General features: G+C 41.8%; 1 protein-coding gene across 4 annotated transcripts in view; it reads right to left on the reverse strand.

Moving 5' to 3' along the window:
• CNKSR3 (CNKSR family member 3) overlaps positions 1 to 19,412 on the reverse strand; it is a 102,244-nt gene that overhangs the window by 36,476 nt on the left and 46,356 nt on the right. For 3 of the 4 annotated variants that reach the window (XM_032160872.2, XM_058435613.1, XM_032160880.1), the window contains exon 2: positions 5,683 to 5,846. In XM_032160872.2, the coding sequence (XP_032016763.1) occupies positions 5,683 to 5,846 (164 nt within the window). Of the gene's footprint in view, positions 1 to 5,682; positions 5,847 to 10,610; positions 10,629 to 19,412 lie in introns of those variants that run through there. The other variant, XM_058435614.1, reaches the window with a different exon arrangement.

Here is a 19,412-nt window from a genome sequence, read left to right on the forward strand (position 1 = left end):
GGCACAAGCTTTTGATTACTCTCCTGTGTACGTCCCCTTCCACACAGTCTGCCCAAAAAAGGGCCATGTGATAAGACAGATGACAAGATGGACATTAGACAAGGATAAGGAAAACTGTCCAGTGATCCTGGATCCAGCGCAAACTGAATCGCTATTCAGCTTCTCAAAATTCTACACATCCCCTCTGAAGTGGAGAAACTTTTTCTTTTTTTTTTTTTGAGACAGAGTTTCACTCTGTCGCCAGGCTGGAGTGCAGTGGCGTGATCTCGGCTCACTGCAACCTCTGACTCCCTGGTTCAAGCGATTCTCCTGCCTCAGCCTCCCAAGTAGCTGGGATTACAGGCAAGTGCCACCATGCTCAGTTAATTTTTGAATTTTTTTAGTAGAGACGGGGTTTCACCATGTTGGCCAGGGTGGTTTCGATCTCCTGACCTCATGATCCGCCCACCTCGGCCTCCCAAAGTGCTGGGATTACAGGCATGAACCACTGCACCTGGCTGTGGAGAAACTTCTTTCAGCTGGCTTTGGCCATGTGGGCCAGAGAGAGGCAAGTCACATGTCAAAATCAAGATACATAAAGCATAAATATACTTGGAAGTAGGTAAGAAACTTTTTTTTTTTGCAAGATGAACAATGGTAAGTTAAAAACAACAACAAAATGCTTTGACTTTAACAAAACAATTGTAATTTTAAATAGATTTTACTTGAAGTTTAAATTTGTTACCTCCTAGTAAAACAAAAAATATTTAAAAAATTAAAATAAAATAAAAAATTAGAAATTTTGAAAGAAGCAAAAATTAGCTGAAAATTTTCTCTTCTAAGCTTTTGAAAAAAACTGAATTTCAAAATATAAATGAACATTCTATATTAGCAGTATTTTTCTATCTAAATGTGATATTCATTTTTTATGTTATTTTCTAGAGACTAAAATATAATATTGTCCTTCAATAGAGAGACAAAAATAAGATGGATTTGCATCATAGCTTTTTAAATTCAAAGAATCAAAGACTCCCAATTGAATGGATAAAGAGGCCACAAGACAGAGCTTGTTTTGAAGGACTTGTAACTATGATTAAAGGGAAAGGTCCCCTCATTCAGTCAGTTACTCAGCCTGCCAACTTACATGAAGAGTTTTGAACTAAAAGCAGGAAAGTCAGCTTTCAATAATCAATGTCACCATAAATTACTTGGAACTTTTATTACCATATACATAATGTTTACTTATTGAACTCAAAGAGGATTAAGTGCATTTTATTGTTGCAAGAAACTTTAAACCTCAATCTTCTAAAAACGTATCACTTTTAATATGGAAATAAAGGGGTAGAGTGGCTTCTTATAACTGGTTCTCTTCATTTTCCACTCAGTTAGCTCTTTTTTTTTCCCCAAAACAAATAATGGACCTAGAAAGATGAATAAATATAGCTAGAATAGAATTTTTAAAAGAAGGAAGGAGGAAAAGAAGAAAGGAAAGTTCCTTCCCTTCGACCTCATTCCACATTAAAGAAAGAACAAGAAACTGATTATAGTAGCTCAAAAGAACCTCTACTGTAGAAGCATAATCAGGAAAGGATTATTGACTTAAGTGCCCCAAAAAGACAGATCGAAAATAAATAATTTCTCAGACCAGATTAATTATTTTCACCAGTCTTTTCCCCAAAACCTGTCTCCTTCAGAAACTGCTTTGAGATAAGGCATCAAAAAGATACAAATTAAGTAACATAATGAGTTTCTGAAAATCTGTTCACCTACTAAAACCCTTCCACTGAGATCTCATTTCCTAAGTTTCACCATCCGGGATCCTTTCCTGATCTGGCTAGAGAAACCATACACTAAATGGGAGAAAAGGAAAGCAAAAAGTCTTAAAATTATACACATTTAGCTAAGGACAAACCTTACACAACTTCTTCGCTACCATCTTCTCCATTCCTACTAGCTCTGTTCGTGATCTAACGTGTGCTTAAGGTGTGCCAGAGACACAAAATCAAAGCCATCTTATTGACTTGGGTCAATTAAGAGACAACCTAAGAAATATAGTTCACAGTTTTCCTAAGGCATTTTTAAATAAGCTCATAAGCAAGATCAAGTTAAATACAATTTGCCAGCAAAAATTCCTGTTCCTCCATTTCTTCTCATAAAAAAGATAACATGTTTAAATGATTTGCTGTGGGTAAATAATAAACAACAAATAATCTCAGAGGTATACCAGTGCACATAAGCACTCTAGGCCCATAGATTCATGACAGGTACTTCATTTAACCCCAAGTCTAGGTAGCATCATTTAACACATGTATCAATTCCAACTCTGTTCACTTCTCAACCTCCTTCAACCTTCAAAACACAGCTGCCCATGCCTTGGTGTTCAGTAAACTAGGGCCTCACTGACTTGGCAAAGAACAGAGGTTACAGTCATACTTATCCTTTTTTTGTTTTGTTTTGTTTTTGAGACAGTGTCTTGCTCTGTCGCCCAGGCTGGAGCGCAGTGGCATGATCTCGGCTCACTGCAAGCTCCACCTCCTGGGTTCACGCCATTCTCCTGCCTCAGCCTCCCAAGTAGCTGGGACTACAGGCACCCACCACCACGCCCAGCTAATTTTTTGTATTTTTAGTAAAGACGGGGTTTCACCATGTTAGCCAGGATGGTCTCAATATCCTGACCTCGTGACCCACCTGTCTCGGCCTCCCAAAGTGCTGGGATTACAGGCGTGAGCCACCGTGCCCAGCCACAGTCATACTTAACCTTATTGGTTATTCTTACTGGTTATTCTCAATCACACCCTCTCTACCAGTACTGGCCAACAGAACTCTATGCAAAGATGAAAATGTTCTTTATCTGTGCTGTCCAATATCGTAGCCACTAGCCACATGGAGCTTCTGAGTACTTGAAGTGTTGCTAGTACAACCAAGGAACTGAATTTTATTTTATTTTAGTTGATTTTCATTTAGACAGTCACATTGGGCAACAGCTATCTTACTGAAAAGAGCAGCTCTATAATCGATCTCAGGTACCCTCTACCCAGAGAGAGGAAGAAAAATTGGGCACAGATTCTAATTCAATCTTGGAAAGTGGTCTCGGTCTCATCGTATAATACAAATCACTCTCCTAAGCCACGACTGCCAGCCAAAGTCAATGTTCACAAAGGACGGTTTCTCTCATTGCTCTCTAACCACGACCAGCTAATTTGTGAGCCACTGCTCACCAGTTTTAGAATCTTCATTAATAGCTGTTTCCTATTTTAGGTTCCTGTCCATCTATCTGCCCCTCTCTTTGCATTGATACTTTCCAGTGGTTTTGTTTCTCCCCTCCCCCTTCCTTACTTTTAATTCTATTCATTTCCTGTCTATCATAAAATCAACATCCACTAAACTAAGTTTACATAGAAACCTCTCTTATAACACAAAGGCCAACTGTATTTACACATTAACTGCTCTGGAGATGGTCTGTTCAAAGCATCACCAATTTATACATCCAAAGATCTATATGCTATAAATGGATTAAAAAGATAGTATAATTAGTATATGAATTATAATAAGAATATTCAAAAAGGAGATTATATCAAGACTAAAGACATTTTAGTAAAACTCATTAAAATAATCCACACTCTTTTGTGAACCCCTAAGTGATCCCCCTGTCCAATGCGGTCACTGGCACAGAGCAGGTCCAGAATGAGTCTGAGGTCAAAGCTTGGTCTGCAAAGGAAATTAGAAGGAAATTGTAGGAGATAAAACATAGCTTTAGGTTCTGGCATTTGTCCAGCTTTGTTCATTTTAGCCTAATGCTCTAAGAGGTAGAGAAGAGGAAAAAGCAAACAGAATGCCCAGAGGCGGCTGTTATGGTTATCATCCCACTTGACGCACGTGACGCGTCTCTAGCTGACCCTTCCTGCCTCTCTTACTTTGGATTTGCAAGTAACTTTACCTGTCCTCAAAGTATTACTGCAAAGTGAAAGAGACAATTCGCAAAACATCAAGCAGAAAAGACGGAAAAGCCATGTTCCCAGAAAGTATAACAAAAGTAAACTCAAACACGTTGGTACAAAAAAAAAAAAGAAAATACAGTTTCGGTAATAAACAGGATGCTTAGATGTCTGGGCAGTGCAAAACACTTACACAATAGTACACAGCCACATCTAAGGTGAGCGTTACTGTACAGATGGGAAAAACAGACACCATTTCCCCGGAGGTCACAGAGGGAGTAGCATGTAGCAGAGCCAGGATTAGAATGCAAATTCCTGCTTCCCAGACCTGTGCTCAGACTACTTGGCCGTAGCGTCTCCCAGGCGGCAGCTCATTTATCAACTACAAATAATTTCCCCATTACTTTCCTAAACAAGAGCAGCACATCTCAGAGCAGAAGACAAGGCTCTGTCCATTTTAAGAAGAAGAATACACACAATGCAGCAAGTGTTATATAATCAACAGTACGCAGACCAGCGATGGCAAAATCATCAGCAGCACATTCTTTCCCACCATTCTCAGTGATGTAATTGTATATACCCCTGGCTGGGGTTCAGGGCATTACTAACCCAGCCTGAATGCTGTTGAGTTTGTCCAAATCCTGACAGTTAAGTAAACTGCATCTTTAGCCTGGCACCGGGACAGGCAGACTTGAATCCCACCCACACTAACCAATTTATAAACAAAATGTCCTTACAGGTGTTTTTGGCCCACACCTAACGAAGCTACCCATGTGATTCTAGTGTCAGGACCCAGCGGGATTTTACTCATTCATGTTAAAGCCAAAACCTATCATCTACAAAATGTAATGAAGGCCACGTTTTTTTCCCATTTTATAGGTCATGTCAAGTGCAAATATCAGTTATTTAAATATCACAAATATCTGTGACACTCAACCGCTTTTTATAGTAACAAAACCAGACATGAAAATCAGAACCTATTTCTCACTTCAATTTAGAAGATGACATTTTCTTTTCTTTTTGGAGACAGGGTCTCACTCTGTCACCCAGGCTGGAGTGCAGTGGTGTGATCTCTGCTCACTGCAGCCTCCACCTCCCAGGCTCAGGTGATTCTCTGATCTCAGCCTCCTGAATATCTGCAACTATAGGTGCGTGCCAGCCACACCTGGCTAACTTTTTGTATTTCTAATAGAGACAGGATTTTGCTACGTTGCCCAGGCTGGTCTCAAACTCCTGGACTCAAGCAATCCACCCGCCTCAGCCTCCCAGAGTGCTGGGATTATAGGCATGAGCCACTGCGCCTGGCATTTTCATTCAGGACTATTTCCATCATTTTTTTCCTTATAAAAGAAAATTAGACTAATACAGAGATTTTCTGAAAAAAAGACAAACTCTTTCTGTAAAGGGCAAGTTAATAAATATTTTAGGATTTGGGGGAACCATGTGGTCCCATTACAACCACTCAATTCTGTCACTGTAGCAAGAAAGCAGTCACAAACACGTAAGTGAATGGACATGGTTGTGTTCCTCTAAAACCTTATTTACAAAAATAGATAGTGGGCCAGAGTTAACTCGCAGGCCATAGTTTCCCAATCCTTAATGTAGAAAATAACATTTTTTCGCCTTCCTATAGTGTCTTCAGCTCATGTTTTATTTCAATGGAGCATTAAGGAAATAGTGATATGCTAAATCACAAACAATGAGGGCTTAAGAGAACAAGGCTCTAAAGAACGTCATCACGGTACAGACCGTCTTTTCCTGAACTAACCAGTGCACAGAGAAGGTCCACAGCCTCCAACACAAGCTCCTGGTGTCCGATCCGCGTGACCCCCAGCTCCTCCAGATCCTGATGGGAAATCTGCAGCAGCTGCTCACCATTGATCTTCTCTCGTTCAAACTTGTGGACATATTGTTGCAGGCAGTCATCCAACCCTGCCAAAAAACAATCAGAAGTCCCATTATTGTCATTTTGTTCCTTTACCCCCGCCCCCCCGCAAACTGCCCACATGTCACATCAATCTCAGCAATCACCAATTATGATGCCACTATCTGGTTATCTATGTGAGGCCTATTGCACCTGATGGGCATTTTTGCATGACGTGTCAAACAGGTTTTCAAGGGCAGCTTAACATTCTCAAGTGATCCAGCAGAATTTCATGATAGTTACCTTCTCATTCCCTGTAAACTAAAGGAATAAACGCCAAACTCCTGTTGACTTAAAACGCTAATTATCTAGACCAGACATGTTGTCTGTTTGCTAAGCAACCCGTCTTTTGGGACATCATCCCTCCCATCCCACGTAATCCCAGGGAGCTTGCCAGTCAAAACGCCTTGCCACAGTGGGTGGCACATGGCCAGGTCTCCCGTAGTGCTCTATACACCAGCCAGTCATAGGTTTAGGGATGGACATGTGACTCAAGCAGAACCAATCAAAATCTTCCTTGATATTTGATATATGGACACAAGAACTGAGAAGCTCTTTCTTACTTTCCAATCAGATGTCAAAAGATAAACCTTGGCAATGCTGGCAGTCATTTTTCTCATCAGTTTTCTGAGAATAAATCCATTTGAGAAAGACAGAGAGAAAATGCCCCAATAATATCCTATATGCCCCTGGATCTAACCTTGCTTAATAAAGATACTTCTAGCCCTAGAATATTTCACTTAAGTTTAAATGAGTTTTCTTTTTAGATTAAGCTTGTTTGTGTCGAATCTCTGTCCCTTGCAACTGAAAAAGTCCTGATAAATACAGACTCTAAAGGAGACAGGTACCAGCAGTGGTACCATATAGAAAGGCATGGTAAATGGGTTCGCTTACGGGAATTTTTCCAGGTCAAACACTATGGCCAGAAGTGCCATATTTTAATGCTTGTATATAATGACTAAAACGAGTAAGCCAAATAGAACTTAAGAATTCTTATTCCTGTACAGAGAACTTGTTTTAATAGTTTTACTGGAATAACATTTTACCCTGAATCAATTGATCTATTCAAGCCTAATAATAAAAGTCACCTTAGTGTTTTAAAAGACCCGAGTTATATAAACTCAATCCCAACACAAAGAGTGAACACTCAATTTAATGGGAAAAGTATGTAGAAAGCATGCTGCTGTCCCCTCCCCACCAAACACATGCACGCACACACGCACACATGCGCACACACACGCACACACACACGCGCGCGCACTCGCGTACACATGTACGCACACGCAGACGCACACACACGCACTCATACGCACACGTGCACACGCACACATGTACGCACATGCACAGACGCACACGCGTGTGTACACACATGCACACACACGCACACATGCACACGCACAGATACACGCACACATTATATTTCATTTAACCCTCACAAAACCTGTGTCGTGTGGGTATTTCTCTGAGCTAGAAAAGGCCCAGCACTTACTTTTTGTAATACTAAAGTCTATGGATATTAAAATCTGATGTGTGAGGCTAAACTACATCTCTGCCCTACAAATGTTCACCATTTGCCTCCTAATAAGATACAGGAAGAAGAGTAGTTTTCTGATAACCATTTGGGGCTATTAAATATAGGAAGAAGAAGTAATAAAAAAAATCTATGGTAACCATTTGGAACCCAACTCATCCTCCCTGAAATGACATCTGTCTAGCCCAGGGGCTAGACATTATGCAGCAAATGAGGCTGGGGATATTGATATAAACCCAGCTCTGCTCCAACAGCCTTGAGCTACAGGTGGCCTTCGTGGCATGTGAGTCAGGCAGGCAGCGGAGGCCAGGCAAGTCGGCAGGTGTTGAGACCGACACCCTACCTGGGCTGCAAATGCAACCTCAGCACCAGGACACTCAGAATCAATCGTCTGCAGGGGAGGCAGTATCTATCTGTAGCGGGCAACCATGACAAGGGACAAGATTGAAGGATAGCCTCCTATTTTGTTGGTGAAAGAATTAAGGCTCACGGAGGATACATAACCTGTCCACAGTCATACAGCTGGTCAGATGCCAGGAGAAGGGCTGATGCACACATCATCAAGGGTCTGTTGGACACAGCCTCGCTCTTCTGCATTTTCTCACAAACGTGAGATTATAACCCAGGATTATAAAAATTCTTCTCCAACAACTTCTTAAATCAGCAGTAAGGTCTAACTACAAGACAGTTATTAAAATAGAATTACACAATCTTAGAGGCTCTTAAAAAGCATTTCAGATCTCACTGAGTACAAAAAATTGAGACAGCACCGACAAAACAGAAATTACTGTGAAGTTTACCCAGAATCACTTAGCCAGTTCTAAGCCTGATCATGATTTTCTCCTCTCTCGGGACGCTGTCTTCCCTAGCCTACTTTTAAGCTTTAAAAAGAATTTTTTGTTTTAATTCGTCATACAAGTTTAGGACAACTATGTTATACATTTAAAGCCTGTTATGGCTAAACTGTGTCCCCACAGAATTCATATGTTACAGTCCCTGGAATGTATTTGGAGAGAGAATCCTTAAAGAAGGAATTCAGTTCAAATGACATTGTTAAGGTGGGCTCAATCCGTATCACTCATGTCCTTATTAGAAGAGGAAATTATGACACAGACACACACAGAAGAGAGATATGTGAAGACATGGAAAAGATGGTCATTGTAAACCAAGGAGAAGGCCTCAGAAGAAACCTACCCTGCTGACCCCTCGATCTCAGACTTCTAGCCTCCAAAATGGTGATGAGATAAATTTCTGTTGTTCCAGCCTCCCAGTCTATGGAACTTTGTTATGGCAGCCCAAGCAACATAATACAAATATAATAACATTTCCTTTCATATTAATCCACATGTGATGGACTCTCTTAAACAAGGCCCAGTGACCAATAGAACAAGTGATGTTTACTGTGCTAAACAAGCTCACTGCTCATAATACAGAGCATTAACACTGAGAGATTCACATTCGTTTTCATGTACAGAATAAATCAGTCCATTAAAACTAAAGTGAAAAAGTATATTGGATGTTCCTTGAGCTTCATTCCTGAATGCTAAGGAGAAATAAAGATGAGGCCAGATCATTTCTCTGTTAATGAACTGAAAAATTCACAGAAGGAGTAGGATTTCAGAAGTAGCTTTAGAACAGTAAGGAAATGTTTGAAGCACTGGAAAGGTTGAGATGGGAGGAATGGTGAGGGTTCCAGACAGCATGCAGGCGACAAATTATTAGAGATTGAGAATTGAAGAATACAGAGCATTTCTCTGAGAAACTAACCAGAATCTCCCTGAGGATTATGAGAGAATATAAGCATTGTAACCTCAAATAATCACAAGTTCCCTGAAATGTAGAATTATCAAGCAGAAACATCACATTACTACCCATATAAGAATAGAATCTATTGTAGCTTCAAGACTTTGTCCTCAAGGCACACATATATCGAATATGCTAGGTTTTAAATAGTGTTACCCCCCAGAGTTTTATTATTCCAATACATTCTGACCTATTGTTCGGCAGTCCTATTGTTTAGAATACAATTAAACATTTATAAACAGCTAAATTAAACTATTACGCAGTCCCACAAAGGAGGGAAAAGCCTCAATTTCTAGTAAACTGATCTAATAGTCTTAGAATTTGCAATAAACCATATTCTTTTACTTATTTGTCACATGGATCTATCTGCCAGTTTCTTGCTTCAAGCAATTTACAGAAAGTCCAGCAGGACCAAGAGAAACACATAATTCAGTAAAATTAGATTAAACACATTCCACTTATACAAATTAAACACATAATTAAATGTGAAGGAAAAAGAGAAGAAATTCTCACAGAAAGGGAGCCACAGGGCCCAGACCTACTCTGTTGTCACGCAATCTGGCCGCATATAATCCTAAACCTTCAAGGAAATCCCAAATGCAAGATGAAAACACACACACACACACACACACACACACACACACACACACACACACAGATAAGAGCCCGCAATCCAATGCCAGTCTCCCTTCTTACTGACTGGGTAACCTGGGGCAAGTTACTCAGCTTTCTCATTTGTAAAATGAGAATACTCATACTACCCACTACATAGAACTGTAATGAAAATTTAATGTTAATGTTTATAAAGAACTTAAAACACCGTGGAACACACAGTAAATACTCTGTAAATTTAGTTACATTTTAAAATGTGATTTATTCAGGTCTTCAATTTTCTAAATGTTCAGAATAACAGTTGCTGGCTGGGCATGCTGGCTTACTCCTATAATCCTAGCACTTTGGGGGGCCAAGGCAAAAGGACTGCTTGAGGCCAGAAGTTTGAGACCAGCCTGGACAACATAGCAAGACCCCATCTCTATTAACAGAAAAAACTTGCTGTTTGTTTGTTTGAGACAGGGTCTCACTTTTAGCACAGCAGCACGATCATAGCTCACTGAAGCCTTGAATACCTGGGCTCAAGTGATGCTCCTGCCTTAGCCTCCCAAGTAGCTGGGACTACAGGTGTGTGCCACCACACCCAACTAATTTTTTATTTTTTTGTAGAAACTGGGTCTCCCTAAGTTGCCCAGGCTGGTCTCGAACTCCTGGGCTCAAGCTATTCTCCTGCCTTAGCCTCCCAAAGTGCTAGGATTACAAGTGTGAGCCACTATACTTGGCAGAAAATAATAATAATAATAATAATAATCAAATTTTTGAAAGAGAATAAAAGTTGCTAAAGAGACACAGAAAATCCCAAATGCTTAGGTGGCCATGTTATTACCTTTCCCAGAAAGTGTTCCCAAATGAGAGAGGCTGCAATCATCACTGGTTTCACCTAAAAAAATTTTATGATTTATATCAGAACATAAGCACCATGAAAGTAGAGACTTTGGCCGGGCACAGTGGCTCACATCTGTAATCCTAGCACTTTGGGATGCCAAGGCAGGCAGATCGCCTGAGTTCGGGAGTTCAAGACCAGCCTGGCCAGCATGGTGAAACCCCGTCTCTACTAAAAATATAAAAAAAAAATTTAGCCAGGCGTGGTGGCAGGCAACTATAATCACAGCTACTCGGGAAGCTGAGGCAGGCGAATCACTTTAACCCGGGAGGCAGAGGTTGCAGCGAGCAGACATCATGCCATTGCACTCCAGCCTGGGCAACAGAGCAAGACTCCATCTCAAAAAAAACAAACAAAAAAAGAAGTAGTGACTTTGTTTTGTTCACTACTTCCTCCACTGGCGTGGAGAACATTGCTGGTATTCAATAAATATTTGTAAAATAAACACATGAGGCATGAAGAAAGACAAAGAGCTCCACATAAATATTAATATCACACCAATGCATGGAAGTCATCTGCTTTTATTTTCTTTCTTTCCTTTTTTTTTTTCCAGAGTTTCACTCTTGTCAATTCTCCTGCCTCAGCCTCCCAAGTAGCTGGGATTATAGGCACCTGCCAACACGCCCAGCTAATTTTTGTATTTTTAGTAGAGACGGGGTTTCACCATGTTGGCCAAGCTGTCTCGAACTCCTAACCTCAAGCAATCCACCTGCCTCAATCTCCCAAAGTGCCAGGATTATAGGCATGAGCCACCATGCCTGGCCTGCTTTTATTTTCTTATACAAATAAGCAACTAAAGATAAACTATTGATTATGATGTCAGTTACAGATATTTGCCGCACATTTCAACATTTCAAGATTAAAGGAGGTCATTTCCACACAAAGAGAAATATCATAAACAAAATAAAACTCCAAGCCTCTCAGTATCAGTCTTTGACAAGATACTTGCCTTGTGCTAAGAATTTTTATTAATTAATTAATCTCCCCTAAGCGTAGAAAGGATTATATACACGAAGACTAAGAAGTTAAACGCCCCAATACAAACAAAAAACAAAAACAACAACAACAAAAAACTATGGCTATTCTCATTATCTGTAAAAAAGTAAAATCAGATGATGAACTAGGTTCCAGAAAGCAAATGCTTATCATGACTTTAGCGGAAAGTGTCCCACAGACCACACCCTCTGTGGCTTTCCTTCCAGCTTGGCAAGCTCAAGTTGGCAGAAGCTACAATTCTTCAAATACGGGAGCCCAGAGTGGTTCTTCCAGCGTTTTGCATTGAGTACTTTCACCTGAGTTGGGTTTTGTGCTTTTAGGTTGTTTTTTGTTTTCTGGGTTTTTGTTTTGTTTTGTTTTGTTTTTTTAATGATTAAATTCAGAAATCAGTTTAGCTAAAGCTTGTAAACTCTCATCTCACTCAAGACTTTTAAGAATGACAAGTGACATGTGCCGGGCACGGTGGCTCACGTCTGTGATCCCAGCACTTTGGGAGGTCGAGGAGGGTGGATCACTTGAGGTCAGGAGTTCAAGATGAGCCTGGCCAACATGGTGAAACACCATCTCTACTAAAAATACAAAAAAAAAAAAAAAATAGCTGGGCTTGGTGGTGGGCCCCTGTATTCTCAGCTACTCGGGATGCTGAGGCAGGAGAATCAGTTGAACCTGGGAGGTGGAGGTTGCAGTGAGCCGAGATCATGCCATTGCACTCCAGCCTAGGTGACAAGAATGAAACTCTCTCAAAAAAAAAAAAAAAAAAAGTGACATGTGATGCAAAAATTTGCTCCAACAGGATTTTGGACTATGTTCTTCCATGAGGAGAATCATTACAGACTCACACAAATTCAATTTAATTCAACAAACTTTAGGAAGCAACTACTACATGTAAGATACTCTCTACTGGGAATTGACCTCCACTACAAAGGAGACGGGGTTCAGGGGTAGGTCAGCTTATTATTATCTGAACCAGAGGGAAAGAAACAAGATTTGGGTGGTACATTTACACCTGACCACAATATTCTCAGAATTCTCAATACTTTGAAAAACATTAAATGGTAAAGACCTGACATCAAAGCTCCTTAGCCTTCCCGACTTACTGACACCACTTTCCAGTATATTATAACTTCCCCCAAACATGACATGTTGCTAAGAACAAAAAGACAGTTTTCAAACAGAAGTGTGACATGTTTTGGCTTCTATGTGAGCATAGTATGATTAATGGAGGGAGGAAGGCTGATGTCAGGGCACGCCAAAAGCCAGAAAGGTGGTCTACTGGTAGGCCTCTGAGTGCCCTTTGGTAAGATGAGTCACCCAGTTACATCACTTGGAAATGTCTTTCTTCTGTCGCTCGTTTTGTTGATGTCTGTAGGCCTTAATTTTCAGGACTAGTTGATAAAGAGTTGATTTAAATATAGCAATTTGAGGTTGTTCAATAATACTATGTTTGAAACCCAGGAGTGGGCCGGATGCAGTGGCTCACACCTGTAATTCCAGCACTTTGGGAGGCCAAGGTGGGTGGATCACCTGAGGTCAGGAGTTCAAGAACAGCCTGGCCAACATAGTGAAACCCTGTCTCTACTAAAAATACAAACAGCCAGGCATGGTGGCCTGTAATCCCAGCTACAGGCGTTCTCTACATTCTGTTCTGTCATTTGTCTCTGCAGAGTATCCCTTCACCATGTCCCCTTCTGCTCGTGGTCACTGTCACAGCTGAACTTATGTCTTGCCCAGATTTCTGCAATAACCTAGAAAGTGGCGGCCATGCTCACTCCCTTCTTCCTCTTAATTCATCCTCTGTCATTCCATCTGAGCAAAACCATCCTGTCCTTTACAGATCCCAGTCCATTAGCTCAACACAGCATCTCAAGCCCTTTGGGACCCGTCCTCTTCCAAACCTTCCTGCAGTCCCATCATCCTGTAACTCACCCTACTGGTGAGGACACGGTAAGCACCTGTTCTGCTGAGTTTCTCCAAAAGTAACAAAAATGTCACACTCACAGGTTGGCAAAAACAGCACCCAGGCCAAATCCTGCCGGCTGCCTGTTTCTGCAAACAAAGTCTGAATGGAACACGGCCATGACTCCTTGGTTTACAGATTGCCTCTGGCTGCTTTTGTACTACAATGGCAGAGTTGAACAGCTGTGATAGAGACCGTATGGCTCTCCCACAGAGCCTAAAATATTTACCACCTGGCCCAGGTTTACAGGCCCTTGGTATAACTGACAGCAGTGATGAGTAGAGAGTGATGATGACCTCTGCCGACCAGAAAAACAGACTCCATCAGTCCAGTCTGGAATTAAGGGAACATGAGTTTTTCTTTTTTTGTTGTATTTTTTAAGGAATCATTTCATACAGTTACACTGAATTTAAAAGCATAGAAAATGCTACCTCCCCTCCCCTAATGAAAGACCTGAATGTTTTAGGAGGTTCCTTACAACTTTTGAGCCACTTTATTATTTTCTTTTTGTCAGTTCTCTTGAGGCATAATTTATAGACATTAAAAGTCACCAATTTCCAGGGTAAAACTCAGTGAGCTTTGACAAATAGGCAGTCATGCAACCACACTACAACCATGATAGAAACATTCCTATCACCCCCCAAAAAAGTTCCCTCGGGCCCCTTTGCTGCCCACTCCCTCCCCACAGCCCCATCCCCAGCTGCCACTAATCTGATTTCTACCTAAATGAGCCCAATTTCTTCTCCTGGCTGTACTCCCTGTCCTGCCCCAGTAACACTGGCTAACTCACTTAGTTCTGGTTCTCAGGCTTCCCATCAGTGGATTAGCAGGCTTCCATTAGAACTGACACCCACACACACTACTAATTGCAGCTCTGATTTTATCAGTCATCCTTCGAGGTTTGTGGTTAAATTTAATTTGAAAAACGGGGACCATGATGAAACATAATGTCTGAAAACTGGATTGGAAAGCTGCAGTGTTTCTTTCAAGTCTAAAGATCCATAGTTCCAACATATGTCTGAGCTACTCAGAAGTTACCTTCACTTACAAGAGCAGAGTATGCAAAAGGAAGTAAGCTGCCCGGAAACTTAAGTCCTAAATATCCTCAAAGCTACGAAAGAAAGAAAAAGAAAGAAAGAAGAAAGAGAGAGAAAAAGAAAGAAAGAAGAGAGAGAAAAAGAAGAAAGAGAAAGAAGAGAAAGAGAGGAAAGAAAGAAAGAGAAAGAAAGAAAGAAAGACTAGCAAATGAATGAACTTGGTCTTGAGAAAAACCATATAAAAACGATGCACGTAAGTCGAGTTTTGACCCTGATCAGAGCTGTGAGCTGGGATTGCTACTCCCTTGGAAGCAGGGGCCACGTGAAATCCAAACACATAATAAAGATCCAGCCACCAAGAACCCTGGGAAGCCCAATTTAGAACCAGCAAAGTTCTTTTACTTTGTTTCTGAAATGGAATGACTGATTTTGAGGACAAGGGACACTCCACTGGCCATTTATTTTTCGGGGTACCAAGCTGAAAGAACAGTAATGCAGAAGAGAAAATAAAAGTTTAGACTCTCACCCATTTGGGAAAAGCTGATCTACACATTGCTGAAGAGCTACCAAACATGTAGTAATGAACCCACAGCTTCAATATTTTTACAAAAGGCAAAAACAGGTGGAATGGAAGGACAGTCAACCCTAAAGCGCTTTCTTATTCCCAAAGCAAACGCAACTTTCTTGTCAGTAACCAATGTCCTCTAAGACTTAGGTCACCCTGAAGACATCGGAAGACGTAACCAAGGAACAACCACACTTTGAGTTTCATGACATAAGTAGAAGACATATTATTTAAACAAAATTTGGAAGTAGCAAACACATCCATGCCAGGATAATTTAAGAAAGTAAAAATAGAAGGAATACCTTAGCTCAAGGATCCAAGTTAACCAGAAAACAACAGTCAGACGGGCTGCCCTCATTTGAGGTTTCCGAATGGGTAAGTAATGTGTCCCAGCTGAAAACTTTAACCAGGAACCCCTGGCTCTCAAGTTGTACGGCTCCCAAGCCTACGCTGCCCCAACCCCAACAGATTCTGTACAACTTCTGACCACTGTGAAAGGGACCCAGCCTGCCCCCACCCCCTCCCGGGACCCTGAGCTGCTGAACAAAGTCTAGCCATGGAGGGATAAGTGCCCAGAGCAGGGACAGGCGAAAGAACAGAAGTTGGTATTATCTGAAAGCATTTTTGGAGGGAGAAGTTTATGCTGATCTAAATCACAAAAAAAGAACCGACATGCAAATCTTAAGTCAACTGAAGAGATCATCAGAATTCAGAATATAATGGCAGCCCTCAATATTCTCCTTTGAGTCCTCCTTCCTTGCTCCTCCCTCAAAAAACAATGTATGAGGAGCTTGAAAGATAATACTGAGGGCAGGGGAGAAACACAACACTGACTTATATGTTTGAAGGTGTGTGTGCGTGCATGTGTGTGTATAAGCATACACCTATATCTCACAGCAGACATTAAAAATGCAAAATGAGAGATTCTAAAGACAAAAACACAACTGTGGGGATGAACACAAAGCCTACGCAATACTCTGGTAAACATGTACTTTCCAAGGTTGTTTGTTGTAATTCAGTAACCTAACCATTGTATCCAATTTTGTAACAGACCTTGGACCAAACAAGGGGAGGGGAGGGGAAGAGAGAAGCCACATGTGAAACAGAAGAAAGGAATGCATTTTACCCAGGAAGCTGTACTTTTTGCCTCCTCTAGTGCAGCCTACTTTGCCAAAACTGTAAATTCGATTTGGTCTAAAAACCAAACACCGGCAAAACTATCCTCAGTTCATGCTTACATTGAATGAAGGGTAGAATTAACTAGTTCCCCTGCCACACAGCAAGTTTACATTTTTAGCACCGGGGAGAACCAACTCCACACAGAGACATGCAGTGGCCGCGACAGCTGCACCCACTGCTTGAGTGTCAAGTTGGGCAAGTTCTACCATATGGAGGTGAGCACATCCATCACTTCTGCTCCACCTGAGCCGTCAGGATTTCCACGGAAAAACCATTCAGCCAACCCTTTCCCAATATTGCCATCATCATTTCAAAGTGCGCGGTCCAAACAGCCAGGTCTTGTATTAAATTAAAACCCTGCATGAATAGGGGACGGCTTGATTTACAAAGTTCTCACCCACACAGTGGCTCATGGATCCCTGCAGTGACCCCACGGAGGGTGCTGGCCAGGTTATCATCATCTCCAGTTTATTGGTGAGGAAAGCAAATCCCAGAGACTATCAGGAAAAAGGCAAAGCTAAGACAGAACCCAGACCTCAACTGGGCACCTAGATCCTTGTGGGGTCTGAGGTGGTCAATGAAGAAATAAGTGGAGGGGAAGACAATTAAGTACGTTAATGTGCAGACGCTATTACTGAGTACTTACTATGTTTTTAGCACCACGGGATACATTGTGGAAATGGCATAATTTACAGTTGCTGTTCAAGTAGCTGAAGATTAAACAAATGTAAATCAAGAAAGAAGAAGCTCTACACCAACTATACAGGCCAGGAGAAACAGTACGGCCTGTGGAGCCAGAAGGCCTGGATTCAGCTCTACCACTTCCCAGCTGTGTGACCTTGTGCAAATTACTTAATCTCTCTGTGCCTCACTTTCCTCATCTACAAAATGGAGAGGACAGCAGTCTCTATACCTCATGGGATTAACTGGATGATTAAATGTGTTAAAATGTGTAAATGAGTTAATTAATAATAATATTATTAAAGCACTTACAAAAATTGCCAGGTATATAGTAAGCGCTATTATTTAAAAAATAAAAGAAACTGGGGCTCAACTTATAAGTAACTGGCCTAAAGTCACAGAACCAATAATAGGCAGAGTCAGGATTTAAAGCCATTTCCCAGAATTGTGAAAGAAGAGCACGAACCCAGCATGGGCTTGCGAGATTTGGAGGTTTGATGGCAGGAATCTGACATTATCCGAAACCGATGCCTTTTACTTCCTGAAGTGGCAGGAATTGGAGGCAGGAGGGGGTGCTCCAATACAAGGAGGCTGGAAAAGGGCCGAAACAGCTGGGGACAGCCACCTGGGACAATGGAGCAGGTTTGCCAGGCAGCATTAAAGTCTTTCTAAAATGTTTTAATAGCAGCTTTATTGAGACATAATGCATATACCATACAATTCGCCTATTTAAAGTAACAATTCAGTGGGTTTTAGAATATCCACAGAGCTGTGCAACCCTAACCACAACCAATTTTAGAATTTTTAACAACCCCCCACCAAAGAAAATTCTGTACCCATTAGAAGTCCCTCCCCCCGAAATTATACAATAACGTTGTATAATTTTCCCCCACCCTGTCAGTATTCTTTCAGGTGAACCTGTCTGACCCTCAACCCTGAGCAACTACTAATCTACTTTCTGTCTCCATGGATTTGCCTGGATGTTTCACATAATGGATCCTGTGCATTTCACATAAACAGAATCTTACAGTATGTGATCTTCTGTGATTGGCTTCTTTCACTTAGTATCATGTTTTTGAGGTTCCTTAAAGCCTTCTTAACACACAACTTCAATGCCCTTCCCTTGCTCCAAGCCCTGCTGGCTTCCCACTGCACTTGGGATAAAATCTACAGCCAAAAAGGTCCAGTGTGATCTTCCTGAAGGCATCTCCGGCCACATTCTCCCCTAACCACTATGCTGGATGCTGGCCAAGCACCTCGGGTTCCTATCTCGAGGCCTTTCCCTGTGAGGTCCCATCTACCTAGAATGGCTCAGTCTCAGCTCCCTTCACATCTGCAGGGAGGCTTCAGCTGACCACGGTATATGAAGGAGCCCAGCACTCCGTTATTCGCTGTGCCCTCCACAAGCCTTTCCAAACCTGTGACTGTTTATGTGTTCGCTATGCTGCAGTGAGCCCCCTGCCTCCCGCCACAGAGGGCCGGGACCATGCGCGGCCGCATTATTTACCATTTCGCCGCCTGCATTGCCCAGCACAAAGGAAGCACTTCGGGATTGGTTGAATGAAAGAGAAAAAAAGGAAGGAAAAGTCCAGCTGAGGTTGAAGACTGCAGTTTGGAGCACATAAATCAATAAAGCTGTATAATTTCCCCCCACCCTGTCAGTATTCTTTCGGGTGAACCTGTCTGACCCTCATCTTCTCACCCTTCTTTTCTTTTTTTCTTTTTTTTTTTTTTTTCCGAGACGGAGTCTCACTGTATGGCCGAGGCTGGAGTGCAGTGGCACGATCTCAGCTCACTGCAAGCTCCACCTCCTGGGTTCACGCCATTCTCCTGCCTCAGCCTCCCGAGTAGCTGGGACTACAGACGCCCGCCACCACGCCCGGCTAATTTTTTGTATTTTTAGTAGAGACGGGGTTTCACCGTGTTAGCCAGGATGGTCTCGAGCTATCTCCTGACCTTGTGATCTGCCCACCTCGGCCTCCCAAAGTGCTGGGATTACAGGCGTGAGCCACCGTGCCTGGCTTCACCTTTCTTTCATATACAATCACCAAATATTTATTATGCAACCCACTGGCACATGGGCTGGGGGTATTCACCATGGAAACTGAGAAAAAGAAGATCCCAATCCTGCAGCCTGCAGTACGGCAGGGGAAGAATCCTACAAGTTCTTCAACACAAAATTCCCACAAGTTTGCTATGCTCGCGGCTTCACGGGATGCCAGCCCTGGTTACCAGAATGACTTAACTGAAGCTTTCTCTTGTTCTCCAGAAAACCCAGTTTTCACTACACTCTAGGGGCCAAGACAACATTCCCCAGATCCTATGCTGCT

The sequence above is a fragment of the Hylobates moloch genome, unplaced genomic scaffold (genome assembly GCF_009828535.3).
Source record: "Hylobates moloch isolate HMO894 unplaced genomic scaffold, HMol_V3 SCAFFOLD_2, whole genome shotgun sequence".
NCBI lineage: Eukaryota > Metazoa > Chordata > Mammalia > Primates > Hylobatidae > Hylobates > Hylobates moloch.